We start from the raw sequence: 26,577 nt of genomic DNA, 5'->3' as shown, positions 1-26,577 counted from the left end.
GCGGCCCGCACTGACCCAGCAGGGGTATTTTTGTCCGTTTTTTCCAGCCTAGTATAAATAGAACATTTTACATTTTTTAGGTATTGAGACATATCAAACAACAGCTGCGCTCGTGAGAACGAATTTTGTAGCCATTTTTGGCACTTTTTCTTTACATTTACGATAGATTCTTGTATTTTAATTTTAGCAATTAATTAATATGCTTAGTTCTTTATCTAGCATGAGTAGCTAAACCCATTAGCTAGGGTTGTGGCTCAATCCTAGTGTTGGTAATTGATGGGTGTTGCCATCTAGTATTAGATTGACTATGGGTGTTTGCTATTTGGGTTGATTTTATGTTTTAATCTAGAATTGGCGGTTGCAAACACTGATTCAAGCTTTGTGGGTTTAACTCTTCTTGAGAAAGAGAGCCTATGACCCCAAAAATTGACCCAACAAGGAATTGGGAAGGACTCATGAGAAATGATAGTCCCAATTAACGGGTTAGACCTCGAGAGAGTAATTATCCTACTTGAACCCTAGTTGCTTGGTCTAATTTGCCTACCCATTTGTTTACGAGAGAGTCAATTGGGCAAAATCACTCTCTCTACCGAGAGGTGTGAGAGTGGGTAAAACTATGCAACGGTTATAGCATAAGCCCCAATTATGTCAATCGAACCTTAATAACATCTACCTGTCAATTAGCCACCTAGGTAGTATCACGACCCTAGTGCCCGTCTTCCCATTAGATACAACTTAGCAATATTCTCGTAGCATAATTTAGTGTTAATAAATAGTTTTACAAAAATAGTTATAATTTGAAAACCCAAAAATGTTTGAAGTGACATTAGGAGTACAAACACATCTCTAGGATAGACACACAATCCATCTCCACTACTAGCTCCATGAGGAAATCGATCCCGACCCTCATATCGGGTAAAAGTTATTGCGACCTGCTCTTCCTACCTTAGTGTAGTGTCGAGTTGGCAGCTATCACTTTTTGGCGCCGTTTCCGGGGACTTTACGGTGTTGACTATTTGTTTATTTAGTTTTGTGTTTTGCTTCTCTTTCCTTTGTGTTTACTAATTTTGTTTGTGTCGATCAATTAGGTACAAATGGCTCTTAATGCAAATGACCCTCTCGGCAATGTGATAGCGGGGGAGGAGGTAGAGGATCTAGAACAAGATGAGGTCTTACCTCAAGTTCCACGGAGAGGCCGAAATGCCAATGTAAATGCAAATGAGAACAACAATATTCCAGACCCTCCTCCAGCACCGCCGAAAGTGGCTCCCATAGTTTTACCAAATCAAGGATACGCCAGTGCTATTGTTCCTCCCCGAATCCGGGTGGGGAACTTTCAAATCACAAATGTTATGTTGACCTTGCTCGAGCAAAGAGGGTATTTCACGGGCGCCTCCGATCAAAATGCCTACAAGCACTTGAAGGGGTTCGTGGATACATGCTGGGGTAGTAAGCAGACAAACGTGTCCGAGGATGCGTTGAGATTGAGGCTTTTCACGTTCTCTCTTCGGGGTAAAGAATTGGATTGGTTAGAAAGGCTCCCCAATCATTCTATCACAACATGGGATCAATTGGCGGATAAATTTATTGCCAAGTTCTTTTCTCCAAGTCATATGGCGGCTCTTTGGGATGAAATTCTAGCCTTCAAGCAGGAGCCAATGGAACCTTTGCACGAGATATAGGAAAGATATAGAACAATGGTGAAAGATTGCCCTAATAACGGCATGACCGAGGCTATGATTCAACAAACCTTTTATCTGGGAATCAACACCACGAATCAATGCATTGTGAACCAATTGGCCGGAGGGAACTTTATGAAACTTTCTTACCAAGAGGCATGTGATGTACTTGATGAAATGGCCGACACCTCTTTGGCATGGCAAAGCCGAGCAAATGTGCCCCAAGGTGACCCTATGGTCATCCATTTGCACAAGGAATTGCACGATCATGGCCAAGCTATTGCCGAGCTTACAACAACTATGAATCAATTGGCAAAAGCGCAATTGCAACAAGTCCAAAACCCGCGCCAAGTCAATGCAATGGAACGTGTTTCTATGTTGAAAAGGAGGCAAAGAGGGCAACATCCTCAAGGTAATTGTGAACAATATGACAACAACAATGATGGTGGTAGTTATTCAAATGAGTGCTATGATGATCAAAGCGAAGAGGTCCAATATGTTAATAACTACCAAGGGAATAGAGGCAACTCTTCAAATCAAAAACGGCATCCTCAAGGAAATTGGGGTAATCAACAACAAGGTGGAGGTAATTGGAATAACAACAATCAACAACAAGGTGGTGGCAATTGGAATAATAACAACCAAAACAACAATTGGGGTAATCAAAGCAACCAAGGGAATTGGAATGGTAATAACAATAATTAGAGCAACAACAACAACCAAGGAGGGTGGAACAATAGCGGGAACCAAGGCAACCGGGGGCAAGGCTTTCAAAGGCCCCCCATGTACCAACAACCGAACAATCCACACCCCTTTCCTTATCAAGGTCCGAGTTCTTCCGGGAGTGATATGGGGAGAATTGAAAGCATGTTCGAGCAAATGATGAAAAAGAACCAAGATTCCGATGCCCAATTAGCTTCTCATAATACATCTATCCAGAACTTGGAGGTGCAATTAGGACAAATCTCTCAAGTGTTGAATACTCGTCCCAAGGGTGCGCTACCAAGTGATACGGTATTGAATCCGAAGTGTGGGAATAATAATCATGTGATGGCAGTTACAACAAGAAGTGGGAGAGGCGGTGATGTGAATGCCTCAAAGCAAAAGCAAGTTATGGATGAAGATATTGACTTGCAGGATAATGACGTACCTTTGATTGTTGATGATATGGTTAACCAAAATGTGAACAATGATGCGCGGATTGATATTGATGATGAAGCCGAGGTAGAGACTCAAGATGCCGTGAACCCATCTAGGGAGCGCGTGATTGACATGCCCGAGCCGGTTGTACCAAAGGCCAAGGCACCTTTTCCTAGGCCACCTCCACCTTATCCTCAATGGTTAGCAAAGCAAAAGAGTGACAATCAATTCAAAAAGTTCATTGACATGATGAAGAGCCTCACAATCAATATGCCTTTGGTAGAGGTGCTTGAGCAAATGTCAGGGTACGCTAAGTTCATGAAAGATTTGGTAACAAAAAAGAGGTCGATGGAGTGTGAAACAATTAAAATGACTCATCAAGTGAGTGCCATAGTGCATTCAATGGCACCCAAGCTTGAGGACCCCGGAGCTTTTACTATCCCTTGTACTATCGGAAGTGCGGATTTTGCCAAGGCCCTTTGTGACCTGAGGCTAGCATAAATTTGATGTCGTACTCGGTCTTCAAGACTTTGGGAATTGGACAGCCTCGACCTACCTCAATGAGACTTCAAATGGAGGATCCTTCGATGAAACGACCTTTGGGCATAATCGATGATCTACTTGTTCGAGTGGATAAGCTTATATTGCCAGCCAACTTTGTCATATTGGATTGTGAGGTGGACTTTGAAGTGCCGATTATTCTTGGTAGACCCTTCCTAGATACGGGGAAGGCATTAGTTGATGTTGAAGCGGGTGAGTTGACTTTCCAAGTGGGGGATGAGAAGGTGGTATTCCATGCTTGCAAATCAATGAGACAACCTAATAGCACGAAAGTGTGTTCTTTTGTAGACATTGTCACAGCTGTGATAGTGGATGACACAAGTTCCATGATCCATGTTGAAGATCCCCTTGAGGCCGTGCTTCTTAATATGGATGTCAATGATGATGCTAGTAGAGTGGAGTGCGTGAATGCATTGCATGGTATGGGTTCATATTCATATGAGCCTAGGAGGCTATCATTGGATCTTGAAAACCACAAAACTCCACCAATAAAGCCATCGATTGAGGAGCCACCGGTGTTGGAGTTGAAGCCACTTCATCCATACCTCAGGTATGAATTCTTGGGTTCAAATTCTACTCTACATGTTATTCTTTCTTCTTGCCTTACTAAATTGCAGGTTGAGGCCACCTTGGCGGTTCTCTAAAAGCGAAAAAGGGCAATCGGATGGACTCTAGCTGATATTCGGGGAATAAGCCCCGCATTTTGCATGCACAAAATCATCTTGGAGGAGGATGAAAAGCCTTCCTTGGAGCATCAAAGAAGACTAAATGAGGCTATGCAAGAGGTGGTAAAGAAAGAGGTTATCAAGTGGCTAGATGCAGGGGTGGTTTATCCTATTTCTGAAAGTTCGTGGACCTCTCCGGTGCAATGTGTGCCGAAGAAGGTTGGTATAACCGTGGTGACCAATGACAACAATGAGCTCATTCCCACTAGAACGGTCACCGGGTGGAGAGTTTGTATGGATTATCGAAAGCTGAACAAGGTGACTAGAAAAGATCATTTCTCATTGCCATTCCTTGACCAAATGCTTGATCGTCTTGCGGGCCGGGCTTTCTATTATTTTCTAGATGGTTACTCGGGGTAAAATCAAATTCTAATTGCCCTGGAGGACCAAGAGAAGACCACCTTTACATGTCCTTATGGCACATTCGCCTTCTCTAGAATGCCATTTGGATTGTGTAATGCTCCGGCGACCTTCCAATGTTGCATGATGGCTATTTTCACCAACATGGTGGAGGATATCTTGGAGGTCTTCATGGATGATTTCAGCGTGGTTGGGGATTCATTTGAGGAGTGCTTGGTAAACTTGGATAGAGTGTTGGCCCGATGTGAAGACACCAACCTTGTTCTTAATTGGGAAAAGTGTCATTTTATGGTAGAAGAAGGTATAGTGTTGGGTCACAAGATCTCGAAGCTAGGAATTGAGGTTGATAAGGCCAAGATTGAGGTTATTTCGAGGCTCCCTCCCCCTACTTATGTCAAAGAGGTGAGGAGTTTCCTTGGGCATGCGGGTTTCTACCGGAGGTTCATAAAGGATTTTTCTAAAGTGGTACATCCGTTGTGCAAGTTGCTAGAGAAAGATGCAAAGTTCTTGTTCGATGAGAGTTGTATGCACGCATTCGAGCTTCTTAAGCTCAAGTTGACTTCTACCCCCATCATTACCACACCAAATTGGAGCTTGCCTTTTGAGCTCATGTGTGATGCTAGTGACGTTGCGGTTGGGGTTGTGTTGGGCCAAAGAATCAACAAGATGTTTCATCCGGTGTACTATGCAAGCAAGACCATAAATGAGGCTCAAAGAAACTATATAGTCACCAAGAAATAATTGTTGGCTATTGTGTTTGCTATGAAAAAGTTTCGACCTTACCTTATGGGGGCCAAAGTTATAGTGCACACCGATCACGCCGCCGTTAGGTATTTGATGACCAAGAAAGTCTCCAAGGCGAGATTGATAAGATGGGTGTTACTTGTTCAAGAGTTTGATCTAGAAATTGTTGACCGGAAGGGTATTGAGAATCAAGTGGCGGATCACTTGTCCCATTTGGAGGAGGAGGGGAGGCCTTGTGACAGCCTTGAGATCAATGATTCATTTCCCGACGAACAACTCCTTGCGGTGTCAATGAAAGACATACCATGGTTTGCCGATGTTGCCAATTACCTTGTGACCGGAATAATCCCGTGTGAGCTCTCTTCTAACCAAAGGAAGAAGCTCAAGCGGGATAGTTTGGATTTCTATTGGGATGAGCCCTACTTGTTCAAGATTTACATGGATGGTGTGATTCGACGATGTGTCCCGAAGGAGGAACAATTGGGTATTTTGGAGGCTTGCCATTCCTCTCCCTATAGTGGCCATCATGGCGGGGAGAGAACGGCTTCTAAAGTGCTTAGTTGTGGATTTTACTGGCCTACCTTGTTTAAAGATGCGGGCGATTTGGTGAAGAGATGTGATGAGTGCCAAAGAGCCGGCAGAATTTCTAAAAGGGATGAGATACCCCTCAATACAATTCTTGAAGTGGATATTTTTTATGTTTGGGGCATCGATTTCATGGGTCCTTTTGTGAGCTCTTGTGGGAACACTTACATTCTCCTGGCGGTGGACTATGTCTCAAAATGGGTTGAAGTCGTGGCTTTTCCCAACAATGAAGCCCGGAGTGTTGTGGCATTTTTGTAAAAGAGTATCTTCACAAGGTTTTGCACTCCTCGTGCTATCATTAGTGATGGGGGTCTCAATTTTGCAACAAGGCTTTCGACACGTTTCTTTCTAAGTACGGTGTCAATCATAAGGTTTTGACCCCCTATCATCCTCAAGCTAGTGGCCAAGTGGAAGTCTCCAACAGAGAAATTTAAGAGTATCTTGTCTAAAACTGGCAATGCTAATAGGACCGATTGGTCGGAAAAATTGGATAATGCTCTTTGGGCTTATCGAACGGCTTACAAAACTCTAATTGGTATATCACTGTATCGGTTGGTGTTTGGGAAAGCTTGTTATCTTCCGGTGGAATTAGAGCACAAGGCCATGTGGGCTTTGAGGAAGATGAACCTAGAATGGGATGTTGCAGCAAATCTGCGGGTTGAACAACTTAATGAGTTTGATGAGTTTAGATTCCATGCCTACTCCAACTCGTCCTTGTACAAGGATAAAATGAAATACCTTCACGACAAATATGCTCGGGGCAAGGAGTTCAAGATTGGAGATATGGTTCTCTTGTTCAATTCCTGATTACGTCTGTTTTCGGGTAAGCTCAAGTCAAAGTGGAGTGGGCCGTTTGAAGTTGTGTTCATAACCCCATTTGGTGCTCTTGATCTAAGGAACAAGAATGGTGAAATATTCAGAGTCAATGGACATCGGGTCAAGCATTATCTTGGGAAATTTAATGATAGCCACGTGGTGGCACTTCTCCATCTAAAATGATGTGCTGGTAACATGTGCCGTGCCACGACGTTAAACCAGGCGCTGCTTGGGAGGCAACCCATGTCTTTTTCTTTTTGTTACTTTCTGTGTTTTCTTGGTAGTTTAGGTTTGATTTTTGAGCTAACAGATTGTGAGATGTTGCAGGGATTGAGTTGATGCAGTGCAAAATAGTTTGAAAAAAGAGTTGAACAATCTTTGAAGATTGCCAGTGCGACTGCGGTTGCTTTTGTGTTATCCGCACTGGCGATGGTGAAAAGTGGTACTCTCTGAAGTTTGCCACCACGGCCGTATTCCATTTAGTGCGGACCGCGGTGGACCTCCGCGGTCGTGGTCTATTTTGTGCGGACCGCGTAGGTTGCCTGCTCAAGCTTCATTCTGAACAAACCCAGCGTGGTCCGCGGTCGATTTGGTGCGGCCGAGCTGGTAGGTAATGCTGGGTCCCACTATTTTCTATAAATAGAGCCCAAGGGTCACAGCTTACACTTTTCAAAATTTTAACACTCAGACCCCTAAAAGCTACTGTTCACTCTCTCTTTAAATAGTAATTCATGTTTAGCCTGATTAATTGCATCTCATCATCACAATCTCGTAACATTTCATCATCTTTCTTTGTTTTATATTATAATTTCATTTTGTTTTTCATGCCCAGTAGCTAGAGTCTATTCTTCTTCTCGTTTTTATTTCATTTGTTAGCCTCGGAAAGTGTAATGGTGGGATATTATGTGTTTAGAGACCTTTGTGAACTAGGTAAAATGAGTAGGGACAAGTTAGGTGGAAAACTTGAACAAAAATAACAAAAACTTAAACCCTAACTTAGTGCCTGTTCAAAGTACTCTCTGCGACCCGCGGTCGCCTTTGTGCGATCTCCGGTGCCCTGACGCGATCTGCATTACCATTTTGTGCGGACCGCGGTGCCCATGTGATCAAAATTGAACCTACGCCCAGTCCGGCCGCATTGCACTTTATGCGGTCTGCGCTGGCCCATCGCGGCCACAGTGCTACTTTGTGCGGGCTGCGGTGGTTGGATTCAGAGAGGTGGTGTTTCAGTCCTTGTCCCAATGCGGACCGCGATCGCCTTTGCGCGGTTCGCAGTGCCCCTAGTGCGGTTGCACTCCTGTTTGTGCGGGTCGCGGTGCCATGTTCTGCAACTGTTTCTGCAGCATTTAACCTGTTGTATGCAATTCAATTTCAAGACTTGTTTCAATGCATGTGCTGATACTAACTATGTTAGATGTGTATGCTTGCAGATAATGGTCAAACAACAATGTAAAGGTGCCAAACAACCTGGCCGAGGTAATTCCTCCAGGGGTGGGAAGCAACGGATGGTAAAACTCACTCCTCATGCTGGATAAAACATAAAGGACATGATAAAAGCAATCAAAGCGACTGATAGAGCCCTTGACACCTCGGGGAGTGAGTACGAGCCCTCCTGGGAGATCTCTTCAGATTCAGTCCCTCTTTACATCCCATATCCGGAAAACACCATACATAGAGACACTCTTCCATCTTCCCCCGATGCTCGAGCTTCAATCAACATTTCTTCTGGGTCGTCTGAGGGCTCAGCGGCAGGTAGTGGGGATGAATACTCTACCTCCCCCACAGCATCAATATCTGGAGAGGGTGCTAGAGGTGATGAGGGAGATGGGGAGTTACCGGGGGGTGGTGTGCCGTAGTTTGGGGGTGTTGACCGAACTAGGAATCCCGCTGTTTGGGAGGATAGATTCGTCATCCAGGTGGCATTCCACAAGTTTAGGGAATGGTGGTCAGTACGGAAATTGATTCTTGAGAGGAGTTTCATTGACAGAGACCTCCTACCCCTACACCCCAATGTACATAGACAGTTTCAGGCTCGGGTGGGTTGGGAGTTCTTTAAAGATAATTGTGTGAAGGCGAATGAGCATATGGTCAAGGAGTTCTATAGCAATGTGGCCCATATCTTGAAGGGCACTAAGGTGACCAAAGTGAGAAACAAAAATGTGGTATTTACCGGGAAGGCAATAAATGAATACTTGGGGTTCAATGATGAAGATGAGTCCCTTTACAATGAAAATTTAGTAATGGGCGAGGAGGTTCGTCCGTGGTTAGCTTCATACCTGGAAATCCCAGGTACGGTTCTAGAGTGGTTACAAACAGGGACCAAAATACTTCGGAGAACCTTTAACTTTGAGGCAAGAGGGTGGTTGACTTTTGTGTGCAGTCGGCTCGACCCCACTACCCATGATCAGACTATTCCACTAGCCCGGGCTGTTCTTGTTGCTTCTATTATGGCGGGATATCCTATCAACGTGGGTAATGTGATGTCCCACGTCATTTCTGCAGTGAGGGTTGAGCATGACCGAAACTATCCTTTTCTCAGCACCCTCACTATGTATTTCTGGGACCTGGAGGTGGAGAACAGAAATTTTGACGTAAAGGTCAAACCTGTGGCTCCGTTCTTATGGTATAGTTTGAAGGGGTCAGACAACCCCAAGGACAAAAATTACAAGCCGCATGCTTCTTCCCCAACCGGCCAGTCTGAAGAGCCGGTTGCGGTAGAGCCCTACACTGAGCCTACTTCCACAGTTGCTGACATGCCTCTCGGACCTTCCACTACTGCTGGTCCCTCTACTTTAGCTGGCCCGGGGATTCCATCTTCCCTGGCCCATCCTATCACCGCCCACCAACTGACCCAGACACTTCATAGCTTGAACAACTGGATGGCGACTGCTTCATCCAAGTTGTCCACCTTGACTTCTACCATTGCGGCTCAGTCGGCACCACAGCCAATGCAGGTGCCCCAGTCTATCGAGGATTCACTCAAGAAGATTCTTGCCAACCAGCAAAAGATCCTTGATTCTTAGGCTGCCTTGGCTAAGGCGGTGGATTCACATGGCAAGGCCCTGAAGGAGCTTGCTAGGGAGCACAAGAAGTTACGCAAAACACGGGCTTCCAAGGAGTCTGTGAAGGCGTTGAGGGAAGATGTTGACAAACTGAAAGCAGACCAGCTGCCTTTAGACTTGCTATTCAAGGATCCAGCCCCAGCAGCAGCACCAGTAGCAGAGACACATCAGCTTCCAAAGAAGAAGAAGAAGCTCCCCAGTGCAGATGACGCGATCATCCAGTTGGCGGATCCACCGGAGGCTTCCTCTAGTCAGCCACAGGATGTTCCTGATATTCAGCCCGTACAGGTCCAGGCCCCAGTCCCAGCAGCTGAGCAGCAGGAGATCGGGAACCAGTCTGAAGTTCCCGTACATACAGAGGACCAGGGGACCATTCATGTTCCCATGCAGACAGACAAGGCTTAGGGAGCTCCTATATCCTTTCCTCTTGATTTTTTTTATGCTTATTTGTTTAGTTGGCATTGGGGACAATGCTAGCTTTTATTTGTGGAGGTGCGCCCTACTTTTTATCCGGATGATTGTATATATTAGTTGACTTAGTTTATGTTTCTGTTTGAATTTTTTATTTTGTCTATATATAACTTTACGTTTAGTTACTTTTATCGCACTTTTTATCTTCTCTTTGGTATGTATATAAAGTTACATTTTTGTATATATATTCATCTCCCGTTGTATATTCTAATCCCCTATTGTAAATATTCATTCTATTTTCTATTTTCGTACAAATATTTCATTCTTAGCTTAGTAGATAGGCTCGCAGCCTTTTTGTTTCGGTTTTGGCGCTTTCAATAGACCCTTGGTTTTCTTAATACCACAGTTCTTTCCAAGGGTGGAGTATTGTGTGAACCAAGTGGCTCTTCCCAATGATGGATGGCGTGACAACCTTCTTAAGGGTTTGAGTCCGTTTTTGATTTTTCCCTCATTTGTAGTAGTTTATAGTTAAGGGTACCTCAAGCAAAGATTCACTTAGGCCTAACACATTTGCCTTTGATCCCATGGTCAAAGACAAGTGGTTGTATTTAGGATGGTGAAAGTAGTGACCTTGAGACTCTTGTTTTGACCAAACAAACATCATGTGGTCTTTCGGGAATATTGTGTGCTCAATCGTGTCTAAGGTTGTTGTGGGCCCCCGACTCTATGTCTTTAGCAATCCTTGAGTGTGTGTGGTGAGAAATCGAATTTTGAGTCCAAGTCCCGAGCCAATGGTCTAGAACTTGCCCTGAATGTTTGTTGAGGCAAAATTTTGAGTGAAATTCGATTTGAGAAGTGATTATAGGCTCTCCTTGATCCAAACAATAGTCGAACAATTCCATAGCCTACCAATGATATAATCCTTAGCTAACCCTTTTGAGCCTTAAACCTTTTTCTTTTAAGAACCAATGCTACAAGCCTATACCCGTTCTAAATTAAACCCTCTCTTGGCACCCAAATCGTCCCTTAAGTAATGGCAAAAGTCTAAGTTTGGGGGGAGAGACAAGAAAGGAAACAAAGGGGTAAAAGGAACAAAAGCAAAAGGAAAGAAAGGCGCTGAAAAAGAAAGAAAAGAAAAAGACTAAAAGAAAGCCCAATGTGCAAAAAAATAAAACAGGATTCAAGAAAAACAAAAGTGAAAAAGGTGTGGAAAAAAGTAGAAAAAGGAGAAATGCTTTGAATTGCATAAGAAAGAGTGACAATGTGTCTCTCTAACCCTTTGAAAAGAAGTGGAATACTCAAAGAGTCAAATAGAATTGTGTCAGAATGAATCAAAAGAAGTGCTTAAGGGAAGATGGAACCCATATAGACCAACAACCTTTCCTACCCTGAACCAAAAGCCTTCACATTGACTCCATAAAAGCCATATATGATCTTGAGTTGGATGACGCTCACATTAGTGGATACTTACATGAGGGTCAAGCATATGGTACTTAGAGCCGGACTTGTGACCTTTCCTTGAGAGAGACGAGTGACTTCCCATTAACCTTGGTTTGCGTGCTTATACTCTAAAAAGGAGAGGTTTGCTTAGGGAGAGTTGAGGATGTGTGAGTTTGGGGTCCACAGCAACCAAAGTAATTGAGAGAGTTCTTTGATGTAATGAGTCAATTCTTGATGCTCTTGTGTCATATTTGATCCATAGTTTTTCAAAGTTTGAATTCTGTTAATGATCCATTCGTATTGAGGGCAATTGTTAGTCCCAATTGTTGCTTGTTGAGGTTACTTTAGAACAACTAGAATTACTTGAATTTTCTTTTAAGGGGTAGGTCTTATTTTGTTTGCTTGAGGACAAGCAAAGGTTTAAGTTTGGGGGAGTTGATAAGTTAGGATTTTAACATGTTTTATGCCCCTACTTGCCTATGCTTTGATCATATATTGTTACAAAATAGTCCTAAAAGGCTCACAAGTTGTGCTTGATCGCAGGTTTGATCGATAAAGTGACGAAATGTCAAAAATCGGCTCAAAAAGGAGTGAAACCTGCTCAAGTATCAAAGACCAAGAAATATTGAGAAAAGAAGGCCTAGTGCGGACCGTGCAAAGTGGAATGCGGCAGCACTAGGTGGTTCAGAGAGTTGGTGAATCAGGACTAGAAGAAGCGCGGCCGCGGTACACATCTCGCGGTCCGCGGTGAAGGCTCCGCGGCCGCACTACTCTTTTGTGTGGTCCGCAGTCATGAGGTTCAGAGAGATTGAGTTTGCAAAGCCAATGCCATGCGGTCCACGGTCGTGGTTGCGCGGACCGCGCCAGCTCCCTCTACGGTCGTGGTCGTGGTCGTGGTTGCGCGGACCGCACCAGCTTCCTCCGTGGCCGCGGTCTGTTCTATGCGGTCCGCGGTGTCCAAGTTCAGAGAAGTAGAAGGAAGCCTAGTGCGGCCGCGGTCCATTTAATGTTGCCCGCACTGACCCCGCAGGGGTATTTATCTCCAGTTTTTCCAGCCTAGTATAAATAGAACATTTTACATTTTTTAGGTATTGAGACATATCAGACAACAGTTGCGCTCATGAGAACGAATTTTGTAGCCATTTTTGGCACTTTTGCTTTACGTTTACGATAGATTCTTGTATTTTAATTTTAGCAATTAATTAATATGCTTAGTTCTTCATCTATTTCTTCAATTTCTTTATCTAGCATGAGTAGCTAAACCCATTAGATAGGGTTGTGGCTCAATCCTAGTGTTGGTAATTGATGGGTGTTGCCATCTAGTATTAGATTGACTATGGGTGTTTGCTATTTGGGTTGATTTTATGTTTTAATCTAGAATTGGCGGTTGCAAACACTGATTCAAGCTTTGTGGGTTTAACTCTTCTTGAGAAAGAGAGCCTATGACCCCAAAAATTGACCCAACAAGGAATTGGGAAGGACTCATGAGAAATGATAGTCCCAATTAATGGGTTAGACCTCGAGAGAGTAATTATCCTACTTGAACCCTAGTTGCTTGGTCTAATTTGCCTACCCATTTGTTTACGAGAGAGTCAATTGGGCAAAATCACTCTCTCTACCGAGAGGTGTGAGAGTGGGTAAAACTATGCAACGGTTATAGCATAAGCCCCAATTATGTCAATCGAACCTTAATAACATCTACCTGCCAATTATCCACCTAGGTAGTATCACGACCCTAGTGCCCGTCTTCCCATTAGATACAACTTAGCAATATTCTCGTAGCATAATTTAGTGTTAATCAATAGTTTTACAAAAATAGTTATAATTTGAAAACCCAAAAATGTTTGAAGTGACATTAGGAGTACAAACACATCTCTAGGATAGACAGACAATCTAACTCCACTACTAGCTCCCTGAGGAAATCGATCACGACCCTCATATCGGGTAAAAGCTATTGCGACCCGCTCTTCCTACCTTAGTGTAGTGTCGATTTGGCAATGATCAGCAAGCTACTAGAAAAGGATGCAAAGTTTGTGTTCGATGAGGGATGTATGCAAGCATTTGAGCTTCTCAAGCTTAAGTTGACCACTACCCCAATCATTACCACACCAAATTGGAGCTTGCCTTTAGAGCTCATGTGTAACGCAAGTAACGTTGCGGTTGGGGCTGTCTTGGATCAAAAGGTTAACAAGATATTTCATCTGGTGTACTATGCAATCAAGACCATGAATGAGGCTCAAAGGAACTACACGGTTACCGAAAAAGAGTTGTTGGCCATAGTGTTTGCAATGGAAAAGTTTTGACTGTATCTTATGGGGTCCAAGGTCATAGTGCAAACCGATCATGACGCCCTTAGGTACTTGATGACAAAGAAAGACTCCAAGGCAAGATTGATGCGATGGGTGTTACTACTTCTAGAGTTTGATCTAGAAATTGTGGACCAGAAAGATAGTGAGAACCAAGTGGCGGACCACTTGTCCCGTTTGGAGGAGGAGGGGAGGCCTTGTGATAGCCTTGAGATCAATGATTCATTTCTCGACGAACAACTCCTTGCGGTGTCAATGAATGATATGCCATGGTTTGCTGATGTTGCCAATTACCTTGTGACTGGAGTAATCCCGTGTGAGCTCTCTTCTAACCAAAGGAAGAAGCTCAAGCGGGATAGTTTGGATTTCTATTGGGATGAGCCATACTTGTTCAAGATTTGCACAGATAGTGTGATTTGTAGATGTGTCTCAGAGGAATAACAATTGAGTATCTTAGAGGCTTGCCATTCTTCACACTATGGTGGCCATCACGGTAGGGTGAGGACCGCCTCGAAAGTTCTTAGTTGTGGATTCTATTGGCCAACCTTGTTCAAAGATGCAGTTGATTTTGTGAAGAGGTGTGACGAATGCCAAAGAGCAGTGGAAAAGACAAGATGAAGAACTACTCCAGTTCGTCCTTGTATAAGGACAAGATGAAGTACCTTCATGACAAATATGCTCGTGGAAAAGAGTTCAAATTAGGTGATTTGGTTCTCTTGTTCAACTCCCGGTTACGTCTATTTCTGGGAAATCTCAAATTCAAATGGAATGGACCATTTGAAGTTGTGTTTGTGACCCCTTTTGGTGCTCTTGATTTGAAAAATAAAAATGGTGAAGTCTTCAGAGTTAACGGGCACCTGGTCAAGCATTATCTTGGCAAAATTGATGATAGACACGTGGTGGCGCTCCTTCATTTCAAATGATGTGATGGTAACATGCGTCGTGCTGCGACGTTAAATCAAGTGCTTCTTGGGAGGCAACCCATGTGTTTTTCTTCTTGTTTTCTTTGATTTTCTTTGTAGTATAGGATTGATTTTTGGGCTAACTGGTTGTGATATGTTGCAGGGTTGTGTTGATACTACATGACATAGTGGAATAAATGCACAAGTCTCTGAAGTTTCTAGTGCGGTCACAGTACATTTAGTGCGGACTGCACTGGTGTAGGTAAAATGAAGCCTCTCTGAAGTTTGCCACTGTGGCCGCACTACATTTTGTGCGGTCCGCGGTGGACCTCTGCGGCCGCAGTCCAATTTGTGCGGACCGCAAAGCGCTGCCTTCTCAAACTTGAACAAAGTAGGGCAGTGCGGACTGCGGTCCATTTTGTGCGGTCCGCAATGGTTGGTGAGAATGGGCCCTAGGTTTTTCTATAAATATACCCTAAGGGACCCCTTTTACTCTTTTCACAAAATTTCAACCTCAGAGCTTATAAATACTATTCATTCGTATCTCTGCATTTTTTTCTCCTTGTTAATTTTGTAATTTCATTTAATTTTTGTTTTTCTTAGCTTCTTTTCTTCTTCCTCCCGTATTTATTTCAATTGCCTAGGTCAGAGTAGTTAAATTTTGAATTCATGAGGACTTTATTAACTTAATGGACTGGAAAATGACTTAGGGACACTAATTAGGAGGAAAATGGGACTTTAAGGCAAAATTTCATGAACCCTAATTTAGTGTCATTTTTAGGCACTCAGTGCGGACCGCGATCATTTTTGTGCGGTCTGCGGTGCCCTTGTGCGGTATGCAGTACCATTTTGTGTGGACCGCACTGAAGAACTTCTAGGAAGCTGACCATTGGGCAGTGCGGCCGCACTACATTTTGTGTGGTCCGCACTGGCCCCTGTGTGGCCGCACTACTATTTTGTGCGGACCGCACTGTCACAATACAGAGGGTGGGTATTCTGAACCCCACCCCTGTGCGGACCGCAGTTAATTTTTTGCGGTCCGCACTGACCCCTGTGCGGCCGCACTCCATTTTGTGCGGTCCGCACTAGGCTGTTTTCTATAACTGTCTGAAATTCTTCATGCCTGATCTGCAACTCATTCTGTAACACTATTTTAACATCTGCAATGATATTAATGAGTTCATTTGATTGTGCTTGCAGGCTATGGTTAAACAACGAGGAAAAGGCTCAAAACAACCCGGCAGAGGTGAATCCTCCCGGGGTGGAAAACAGAAAATGGTCAAACTCTCTCTCCAAGCTAGGCAAAACATCAAAAACATAAGGAAGGCCATAAAAGCGGTTGACAAAGCCATTGACATGTTGGGGAGTGAGTACGAGCCTTCTCGGGAGATCTCTTCGGACTCAATCCCAGATACATCTCGTATCCGGAGAGGGCCAGACACAGAGACACTCCTCCCTCTTCTCCGCTGCCCAAGCATCAGTGAACATTTCTTTTGGGTTGTCCGAGGGCTCAGGTGAAGGTAGTAGGGAATACTCCACCTCCCCCACAGCTTCATTATCCGGGGAGGGTGTAGAAGGAGGTGAGGAGGATATTCAGGAAGATAAGGAAGTAGAAGATGGGGGTGTGCCTCAGGTGGGAGGCGTTGCTAGAATTAGGAAACCTGAAGCTTGGGAGGATAGATTTGTAAGTGAGGTAGCATACCATAAGTTTCGGGAGTCGTGAACGGTGAGAAAATTTATTCTAGAGAGGAGCTTTATAGATAGAGACCTACTACCCCACAACCCCAATGTGCAGAGACAGTTTAGGACTAGAGTGGGCTGGGAGAACTTCCTAGATTCTTGTATGGATGCCAATGAACACTTGGTCAAGGAGTTTTATTGCAATTTAGCCCACATCAAAAAGGGCTCCAAAGTGACCAAGGTTCGGAACCTCAAGGTGTTATTTGATGGGAAGTCGATTAATGAATATCTGGGCTTCAATGAGGAGGATGAGACTTTGTATATGGCGAAGATGGAGATGTGTGAGGAGGTCCGTCCATGGCTAGCACAGTACCTGGCAATCCCATGTACCGTCCCCGATTGGTTGACTGTTAGGGTCAAAATATTGAGAAGGACCTTGAACTTTGAAGCAAGGGGATGGGAGACTTTTGTTTGTAGCCGGTTGGACCCTACCTCTCATGACAACACCCTTCCTCTCCACCGGGCTATATTGGTTGCTTCGATTATGGTGTGATACCCCATAAATTGGGAATGTGATGTCCCGGATTATCACTATTGTGGGCGCGGAGCATGACCGGAACTATCCTTTCCCCAGTTTCCTCACAATGTACTTCCGGGACCTGAATGTGGACAAAAGGCTCTATGACATCAAGGTCAAGGCGATATCCCCATTTTCCTGGTATAGCATGAAAGGGGATGACAACCGTAAGAGCAAGAACTACAAAGTACCAGCTACTGCTCCAACTGGCCAGTCTGAGGAGCCGGTTGAGGTAGTGGCTTCTGCTGAGCATACCTCCACATCTCTAGATATCCCTTCCAGTCCATCCATATTCTCAGCCATTCCTCCTTGCCCATCCACATCAGCAGGCCCAAAGATCCCATCTACATGGGCCCATCCTATTACTGCCCACCGTCTGAGCCAGGAACTTTTGAGTATCTACAACTGGATGTAGACTACCTCATCCAAGTTGTCCATTTTGACTACCACTGTAGAGGCTCATTCGGTTTCCCCAGCTCTACAGGTGCCACAGTCGATAGAGGATACGCTCAAGGAGATACTTGACAACCAGAAGAAGATCCTCGATACTCAGGCTGTGCTCTCAAAGGCAGTCGATTCACATAGCAAGGCTCTCAAAGAGCTTTCTAAGGAGCATAAGAAGCTGCGAAAGACACGGCCTCCAAGGAGTTCGTGAAGGTGCTGCGGGAAGATGTTGATAGACTGAAGGCAGACCAGCTGCCTTTAGACTTGTTGCTTGATGACTCAGTGCCAGCAGCTCACCTAGAGCCGGAGCAGACACAGAGGCCTCCGAAGAGGAGGAGGAGGATTCCTAGAGCTGATGATGCTATCATTCAGTTGGCAGAACCACCGGAGACTTCCTCCAGTCAACCACAGGATGTACTAGTTCCAGAGCCTGTCGAGGTCCAGGCCTAGGTCCCAATAGTAGAGGAGCAGACCACCGGGAACCAGTCTGAGGTTCCCGAGCACACAGAGGACTCAGGGACCACCCATGGTCCTATGCAGACAGACAGGGCTTAGAGAGTCTTTTATATTCTTTTTCTCTATCTTTTTGGTGCTTATTTAGACTAGTTGGCATTGGGGACAATGCCAGCTTTCATTTGAGCGGGTAGGCCCTACTATTCATTTGATGGATGACTGTATATATATTGATACATTTTTATGTTTTCTTGATTTTTCATGTTTGGTCTGTATATAATTTGATATTTAGTTACATTTATTGCACATTTATTTTACTTTGGGTCTGTATATAAAGTTATATCACATTGTATATATTCATCTCTTCCGTTGTATATTCAAATCCCCTCTTGTATATATTCATTCTATTTTCTAGAAAAAAATTCGTTTTTAGCTTTTTATTTATGTTCGTAGCTTTTTGTTTTGTTTTGGACGTTTTCAATAAGCCTTTGATTTTCTTAATGTCATGGTTCTTTCCAAAGGTGGAGTGTTGTGTGAACCGGGTGGCTCTTCCAAATGATGAATGGCGTGACAACCTTCTTAAGGGTTTGAGTCCGTTTTCTTTTTTGTTTTTAGTAGTTTGTAGTTAAGGATACCTCAAGCAAAGCTTCACTTGGGCCTAGCACATTTGCCTTCGATCTCATGATCAAAAACAAATTGTTGTGTTTAGGATGGTGAAAGTCGTGACTTTGAGACTCTTGTGTTGACCAATAATCATCAAGTGGTTTTTCGGGACCATTGTGTGTTCAAATCGTATCTAAAGTCATTTTGGGCCCCCGACTCTATGTCTTTAGCAATCCCTTAGCTTGTGTGGTGAGTAATTGAATTGCGAGTCCAAGTCCCGAGCCGTTGGTCTAGAACTTGTCGTGAATGTTTGTTGAGGTAAAATCCTAAGTGAATTTTGACTTGAGACGTGATTATAGGCTTTCCTTGATCCAAATGATAGTTTGAACAATTCCATAGCCTACTAATGATATGATCCCTAGTTAACTCTTTTGAGCCTTACACCTTTTTCTTTCAAGAACCATGATACAAGCCTATACCCATTCTAAAAGATACCCTCTCTCGGCACCCGATCTTTCCTTTAGCACATGCCAAAAGTATAAGTTTGGGGGGTTGACGAGGATGGCAACAAAGTGGTAAAAAGTTACGAAAATGAAAACAAAAGGGGGGAAAGGCAATGAAAAAGAAATAAAAGCAAAAAGACAAAAAGAATGTTCAAAGTGAAAAAGAATAAAAAGGGATTCAAGAAAAATCAAAGAATGAAAGGTGTGGAAAGTTGAGAAAGGAGAAAAAGGTTTGAAATGCATAAGATAGAGTGACAGTATGTCTCTCTAACCCCTTAGAAAGAAGTGAAATGACTCAAAGAGTCAAGAGAATGTGTGTCAAATGAATCAAAAGAAGTGCTTAAGGGAAGATGAAACCTACTTAGACCAAAACATGTCCTACCATGAACCAAAAGCCTTCACAATATCTCCACTAAAGCCCTATATGATCTTGAGTTGAATGAAGCTTACATTAGTGGATACTCACATAAGGGGCGAGCATATGGTACTTAGAGCCGAACTTGTGACTTTTTCTTGAGAGAGATGAGTGAATTTCCATTAGCCTCGTTTTGCATGCCAATATTCTAAAGGTGAGGTTTGCTTGGGAGAGTTGAGGATGTATGAGTTTGCGTTCCACAATGACCAAAGTAATTGAGAGAGTTCTTTGATGTGTTGAGTCAACTCTTGAAGCTCTTGTGTCGCACTTGATCCATGGTTTTTCAAAGGTTAATGTTGTTAATGACTCATTTATATTGAGGGTAATTGTTAGTCCCAATTGATGCTAGTGAGGTTGCTTTAGGACAGCTGAAAATTTCTTGGATTTTCCCTTAAGGGTGTGGGTCTTATTTTGTTTGCTTGAGGACAAGCAAAAGCTTAAGTTTGGGGGAGTTGATAACTAGGGATTTTGAAGCATTTTATACTCCTTCTTTCTTATGATTTGATTATAAATTCATACAAAATAGTCCCAAAAGGCTCATAAGTTGTGCTTGATTGCAGGTTTGATCAATAAAGTGACAAGATGTCAAAGATCAGCTCAAAAGGAGTGAAACTTGCACAAGTACAAAAGACAAGACAAACTCAGGAAAAACAGGCCTAGTACGGTCGCACTACACTTTGTGCGGACCGCACTAGGGAGATTCAGAGAGCTGGTACTTCAGGCATTAAGGCAGTGCGGCCACAGAAGGTTTTGTGCGGTCCGCACTGAAGGCAATGCGGCCGCACTACCACTCTGTGCGGTCCGTAGAGCCAAGGTTCAGAGAGGGTGAAGTTGGAGCTTTCAAGCCTGTGCGGTCCGCGGTCCAGTTTGTGCGGACCACACAAGAAGACTCCGCGGCCGCGGTCCATTCTGTGCTGTCCACGGAGCCTGAGTTCAGAGAGCCAAGTTTTCAAGTTCAAGAGCTTAGTACGGCCGCACACCATTTTGTGTGGTCCACACTAACCCCGCAGGGCATTTTTGTCCAGTTTTTCCAGCTTAGTATAAATAGATCCTTTTTTCCATTTTTAGGGTATCAGACATTTTAGAATAGCTGTTGCGCTCATAGGAACGTATCTTGTAGCCATTTTGGGCATTTTTACTTACTTTTTATCATTGAATCTTTGTATATAGCTTAGCAATTAATTAATATGTGTTCATCTTCATCTATTTCTCTGTTTTTCTTTTCAAGTATGAGTAACTAGACCCATTAGCTAGGGTTGTGGCCCAACCCTAGTGTGGGTAATTGATGGGTGTTGCAATTTAGGGCTAGATTGACTATGGGTGTTTGCTATTTGGGTCAATTTCATGGTTTAATTACTGAATTAGTGGTTGCAAACACTAGTTTGTGCTAAGTTGACTTGGGATCTTCTTCAGAAAGAGAGCCTAAGTCTCCAAAATTGATCCAATAAGGAATTGGGATGGACTCAAGAGAATTGATAGTCCCAATTAAAGGGTTAAACCTTGAGAGAATAATAACCGACTTGAACCCTAGTTGCTTGAGCAAATATGCATACCCAATTGGTCTTGAGAAAGTCAATTGGGCAAAATCATTCTTTCTACCGAGAGGTGTGAGAGTGGGTAATATCGAGCAACGGTTATAACATATTCCCCAATCATGTCAATCGTGTCTTAGACGCAATTACCCGTCAATTGGCCACCTAGGTGAAAGTCACTACCCTAGTGCCTTTTAGAATATTTGAACAACTTGTAGCATTTTACTCTTAGCTTAATCTAGTTGCAATTATAATTTGTAGTTTGATAATAGTAGAATTATAAAAGAAAACCCAAAAATGAATAGAAGTGCAATTTGGAACCAATACGCAATCCTAACCTAAATAGATACTCAACTCCCTTTCTAGCTCTCTGTGGAAATCGATCCCGACCCAAAATCGGGTAAAAGCTAATGCGATCCTCTCTCGCTACTTTTTAGTAGTGCGGAGTAGGCTGCGATCAGGAGGCACTTAGACTCCCGTTGCCCGCACACCTGAGCAGGTTGTTCAGGGACTTCAGACACCGGGGCACCACCAGCCCAACCAGTTGCACCTGGTGAGGACTATGTGGTTCCAATTATGCCTGATGATGAGCAACATAGATTGGAAAGGTTTGGTAGACTTCAACCTCTAACTTTTAGTGGTGTAGAGGCTGAGGATGCCCAGGTTTTCTTGGATAAGTGTTAGAGGATTCTCCGTACAGCAGGTATTCTGGAGACCACTAGGGTCACGTTCACTACCTTTCAATTCTCTAGAGCTGTCTTCACTTGGTGGGAGGCTTATGAGAGGCGTAGTCCAATTGGTGTCCCTTTACATGACAGCAGTTCTCCATTCTCTTCCTGGAGAAATATGTGCCTCAATCACATAGAGAGGAGCTACGCTGGCAGTTTGAGCATTTGCATCAGGATGATATGACAATGATGTAGTATGAGATGAGATTTTCTGAGTTCACCTGTCATGCTATCTGGTTGGTTCCCACAGACAGGGAGAGGATCAGGATGTTTGTTGATGGCCTCACATATTAGTTGCTGATTCTTATGACTAGGGGAGGGTGTCTAGTGCTACATCTGAGGAGGTTGTTGACATTGACCAGGAGATAGAGTCTGTTCACCGCTAGGAGCAGGCTAAGAGTGTGGCCAAGAGGCTTCGGGGATCGGCCAATTTTGGTGGTGTTCCTTCTAAAGGTTAGTTCCACCACGGTAGGGGTTATCCTTTCAGGTATGCTTAGACGGCTCGCCTACTGCACCGTGGTGCATCATCTGGCCATGGTTCTCACAGTTCACATCAGGGCCACTTATCTCTCAATGATCTCCCAGCTCAGAGTTCGACTCATGGACCATCAACTCGGGGTTCATCCATGCCAGGTTCTTCTACTAGTTATCCCGGTGCTCAGGGATCCCTTCAGTACCTACCACCAGCATCGGGGAGTTCTACAAGTGTGGAGAGTTTGGTCATATCAGGAGGTAGTGCCCCCACTTAGTGGAAGGTCCAGCTCAATAACAGAGGGGTCAGCCTTTGACTTTAGCACCAGTTACTTCACCACCCGCTCAGCCAAGTTAGGGTAGAGGTCATTCAGCTAGGGGTTGCCCTAGAGGGAGAGGCCGATCAGGTGGAGGCTAGGCCCTTTCTATGCATTCCTGTCAAACCCGATACTATTGCTTCTGATGCTATGATAACAGGTATTATCTCAATTTGCCACAGGGATGCCTCTATATTATTTGATCCTGGTTTCACTTTTCATGTGTCGTCGTATTTTTCTCATTATTTGGATACGCCCCGCAAGTCTTCTGTATCTTCTATTCATGTATCTACGCCGATGGGCGATACCATTATTGTGGACCGTGTATATCGGTCGAATGTAGTGACTATTGGGGGACTAGAGACTATAGTGGATCTGTTGCTGCTTAGTATAGTTGACTTTGATGTGATATTTGGCATGGATTGGTTGTCTTTGTGTCATGCTATTTTGGACTGTCACGCTAAGAAGATAATGTTGGCTATGCCAGGGTTGCCACAGATTGAGTGGCGAGGTTTGTCAGATTATGTTCCTAATAGAGTGATTTCGTTCTTGAAAGCCCAGCGGATGGTTAGGAAGGGTTGTCTCTCTTATTTGGCCTTTATTAGGGATGTTAGTACAGAGACTCCTACTATTGATTCAGTTCTGGTGGTGCGAGATTTTCCGAATATGTTTCCTGCATACCTGTCGGGTATGCCGGTGGACAGGGATATTGACTTCTGTATTGATTTGGTGTTGGGCACTTAGCCCATTTCTATTCTAACGTATCGTATGGCACCAGCGGAGTTAAAGGAATTGAAGGAGCATCTTTACGAACTCCTCGATAAGGGGTTTAGTCCGCCTAGTATGTCACCTTGGGGTACACCAGTTCTATTTGTGAAGAAAAAGGCTGACACCATGAGAATGTGCATTGACTACAAGCATTTGAACAAAGTCATCATCAAGAACAAGTATCCTTTGCCTCGTATTGATGATCTATTTGACCAGTTTCAGGGAGCGAGGGTATTCTCCAAGATTGATTTGAGGTTAGGGTATCACCAGTTGAAGATCGGGGACCAGGACATTCTTAAGACAGCTTTCAAGACCCGGTATGGTCATTATGAGTTCCTTGTGATGTCTTTTTGGTTGACCAATGCCCCAGCAGCATTCATGCATTTGATGAACAACGTGTTTTGGCCTTATCTCGACTCGTTCATTATTGTGTTCATTGATGATATCATGGTGTACTCTTGTAGCCAGGAGGAGCACGCTTAGCATTTGAGAGTTGTATTGCAACGGTTGAGGGATGAGAAGCTTTATGCTAAGTTCTCCAAGTGTGAGTTTTGGCTTAGCTTAGTGGCGTTCTTGGGGCACGTGGTGTCCAGTGAGGGTATTCAGATTGATCTGAAGAAGATAGAGGCGGTCAAGAGTTGGCCCAGACCATCCTCAACCACAAAGATTCGTAGCTTTCTTGGTTTGGCTGGCTACTACCATCGATTCGTTTAGGGTTTCTTGTCTATTACATAGCCCTTGAACAAATTGACCAAAAGGGTGCTCCTTTTAGGTGGTCGGTGAGTGTGAGGAAAGTTTTCAGAAGCTCAAGACTGTCTTGACCACAGCTCCAGTGTTAGTTATGCCATCATCTTCAGGCTCTTATACAGTATATTTTGATTCTTCTCAATTTGGTATTTGGTGTGTTTTGATGCAGGATGGTAGAGTTATTGCTTATGCTTCTCATCAGTTGAAGCCCCATGAGAAGAACTACCATGTTCATGATTTGGAGTTAGTTGTCATTGTTCACGTGCTGAATATTTGGAGGCAGTATCTCTGTGTGAGGTGTTTACTGATCATCATAGCCTCCAGCACTTGTTCAAACAGAAGGATCTCAATTTTAGGGAGCGGAGGTGGTTGGAGATGCTAAAGGACTATGATATTACTATTCTGCACCATCCGGGAAAGGCCAATGTAGTGGTCGATGCCTTGAGTAGAAAGGCAGTGAGTATGGGTAGTCTTGCATTCCTTCCTATTGGTGAGAGACTCCTTTCAGTCGATGTTCAGGCCTTGGCCAATCAGTTTGTAAGATTGGATATTTCGGAGCCCAGTTGGGTCTTAGCTTGTGTGGTTTCTCAATTTTTCTTGTCTGATCGTATTAGAGAGCGCCAGTATGATGATCCTCATTTGTTTGTCCTCAAGGACAAGGTTCTGCATGATGATCCTAGAGATGTGACTATTGGTAAGGATGGGGTGTTGAGGATGCAGGGCCATATATGTGCACCTAATATATATGGGCTTCGGGAGTTGATTCTAGAGGAGGCCCACAGCTCGCAATATTCCATCCATCTTGGTGCCGCGAAGATGTACCAGGATTTGAGACAGCACTATTGTTGGATGAGAATGAAGAAAGATATAGTTGGGTTTGTAGCTCGGTGTCACAAGTGTCAGCAGGTGAAATATGAGCATCAGAGACCGGGTTGGCTTGCTTCAGTAGATAGAGATTCTAGAGTGGAAGTGGGAGCAGATCACCATAAACTTCGTAGTTAGGCTCCTACGGACTTCGAGAAAGTTCAATGCTATATGGATGATTGTGGATCGGCTGACCAAGTTCGCGCACTTCATTCATGTGTGTACTACCTATTCTTTAGAGCGGTTAGCTGAGATTTACATCAGAGATATTGTTCGCCTTCATGGAGTGCTAGTTTTCATCATTTCAGACAGAGGCACGCAGTTTATATCGCAGGTTTAGAGGGCCGTGCAGCGAGAGTTGGGCACTCACGTTGAGTTGAGCACAACATTTCACCCTCAGACGGACGAACAGCTTGAGCGCACTATTCAAATATTGGAAGACATGCTACGTTCTTGTGTCATTGATTTTGGGGTTCATGGGACTAGTTTCTGCCACTCGCGGAGTTTGCTTACAATAACATTTATCAGTCGAGTATTCAGATGGCTCCATATGAGGCTTTATATAGGAGGCGATGTAGATCTCTAGTGGTTAGTTTGAGTCGGGTGAGGCTAAGCTTTTGGGTACAGACTTGGTGCAGGATGCATTGGACAAGGTGAAAGTGATTCAGGAGTGGTTTCGCGCAGCACAGTCAAGACAAAAGAGTTGTGCTGATAAAAAAGTCTGTGATGTATCTTACATGGTTGGGGAGAAGGTTTTGCTAAAGGTTTCACCCATTAAGGGTGTTATGAGGTTTGGAAAGAAGGGCAAGTTGAGTCCTCGATTTTTTGGGCCGTTTGAGGTGTTTCAGAGGATTGGGGAGGTGGCCTATGAGCTTGCTTTGCCACCTAGCTTGCCAGGCGTCCATCTAGTATTTCATGTTTCTATGCTTCTAAAGTATATCGGTGATCCGTCTCATATATTGGATTTCAGCATGGTTCATTTATATGGTGATTTGACTTATGATGTGGAGTCAGTAGCTATTTTGGAGCGGCAGGTCCGAAAGTTGAGATCAAAGGATATAGCTTCAGTGAAAGTGCAGTGGAGAGGTTAGCCTGTGGAGGAGGCTAGTTGGGAGACTAAGTGGGAGATGTGGAGCCGATATCCACACCTATTTGGGGCTCCAGGTATGTTTCTAGACCCGTTCGAGGATGAACGTTTTTTTAAAAGGGGGAGAATGTAACGATCCGGCCAGTCATTTCGAGAGTTATAGCCATGTTCCCTATTTTTCTACTTCATTTGTGTTCTTTAGTTGTATTATGTCTTACCGAGTCAGTTGGTTCGAGTCTGGAATGGTTTTGGAGTAAATTGAGACACTTAGTCTCTTAGGAGAAAGTTTAAGATGGAAAAGTTGACTGGATGTTGAATTATGTGTAAATGATCTTATATTTGAATTTTGATGGTTCCGTTAGCTCCGTTAGGTGCATTTGGACTTGGGAGCGAATTCGGAATGTGATTTGGAGGCCCATGGTAGAATTAGGCTTGAATTGGCGAAAGTTGGAATTTTGGCAATTTTGGTTGGTAGTGAAAATTTTTATATCGGGGTCGGAATGGAATTCCGGAAGTTGGAATAGGTTTGTGGTGTTATTTTTGACTTGTGTGCAAAATTTGAGGTAATTCGAAAGTGGTTTAGCGGGTTTCGGCACCGGTTGTGGAATTCAGAAGTTTAGAAGTTCTTAGACTTGAATTCGACTGTAATTTGGTGTG

The 26,577-nt window shown here is 43.9% G+C and overlaps 1 protein-coding gene across 1 annotated transcript; it reads left to right on the top strand.

Moving 5' to 3' along the window:
* The first annotated feature begins 22,751 nt into the window (after nt 1-22,751).
* Nucleotides 22,752-25,924, top strand: LOC138881088 (uncharacterized). The gene is made up of 5 exons (XM_070161288.1): nt 22,752-23,142; nt 23,233-23,453; nt 24,139-24,266; nt 24,584-24,663; nt 25,461-25,924. Exons 1-5 carry the CDS (start codon nt 22,752-22,754, stop codon nt 25,922-25,924), a joined length of 1,284 nt encoding a protein of 427 aa, XP_070017389.1.
* Nucleotides 25,925-26,577: the final 653 nt, after the last annotated feature.

This window comes from Nicotiana sylvestris, chromosome 11 (assembly GCF_000393655.2).
Source record: "Nicotiana sylvestris chromosome 11, ASM39365v2, whole genome shotgun sequence".
In the NCBI taxonomy this organism is placed as follows: domain Eukaryota; kingdom Viridiplantae; phylum Streptophyta; class Magnoliopsida; order Solanales; family Solanaceae; genus Nicotiana; species Nicotiana sylvestris.
The sequence above is the reverse complement of the archived record's forward strand: the minus strand, read 5'-3'. Positions and strand labels throughout refer to the sequence as shown.

Excerpts from the sequence above, each read along its gene's own strand:
- LOC138881088 (XM_070161288.1), top strand. The coding sequence starts at position 22,752 with ATGGGCGATACCATTATTGTGGACCGTGTATATCGGTCGAATGTAGTG. Across the intron at positions 23,454-24,138 it reads ACCAGTTTCAGGGAGCGAGG|GATGGTAGAGTTATTGCTTA; the intron begins GTATTCTCCAAG and ends GTTTTGATGCAG. Across the intron at positions 24,267-24,583 it reads AGGCAGTATCTCTGTGTGAG|AGAGCGCCAGTATGATGATC; the intron begins GTGTTTACTGAT and ends TGATCGTATTAG.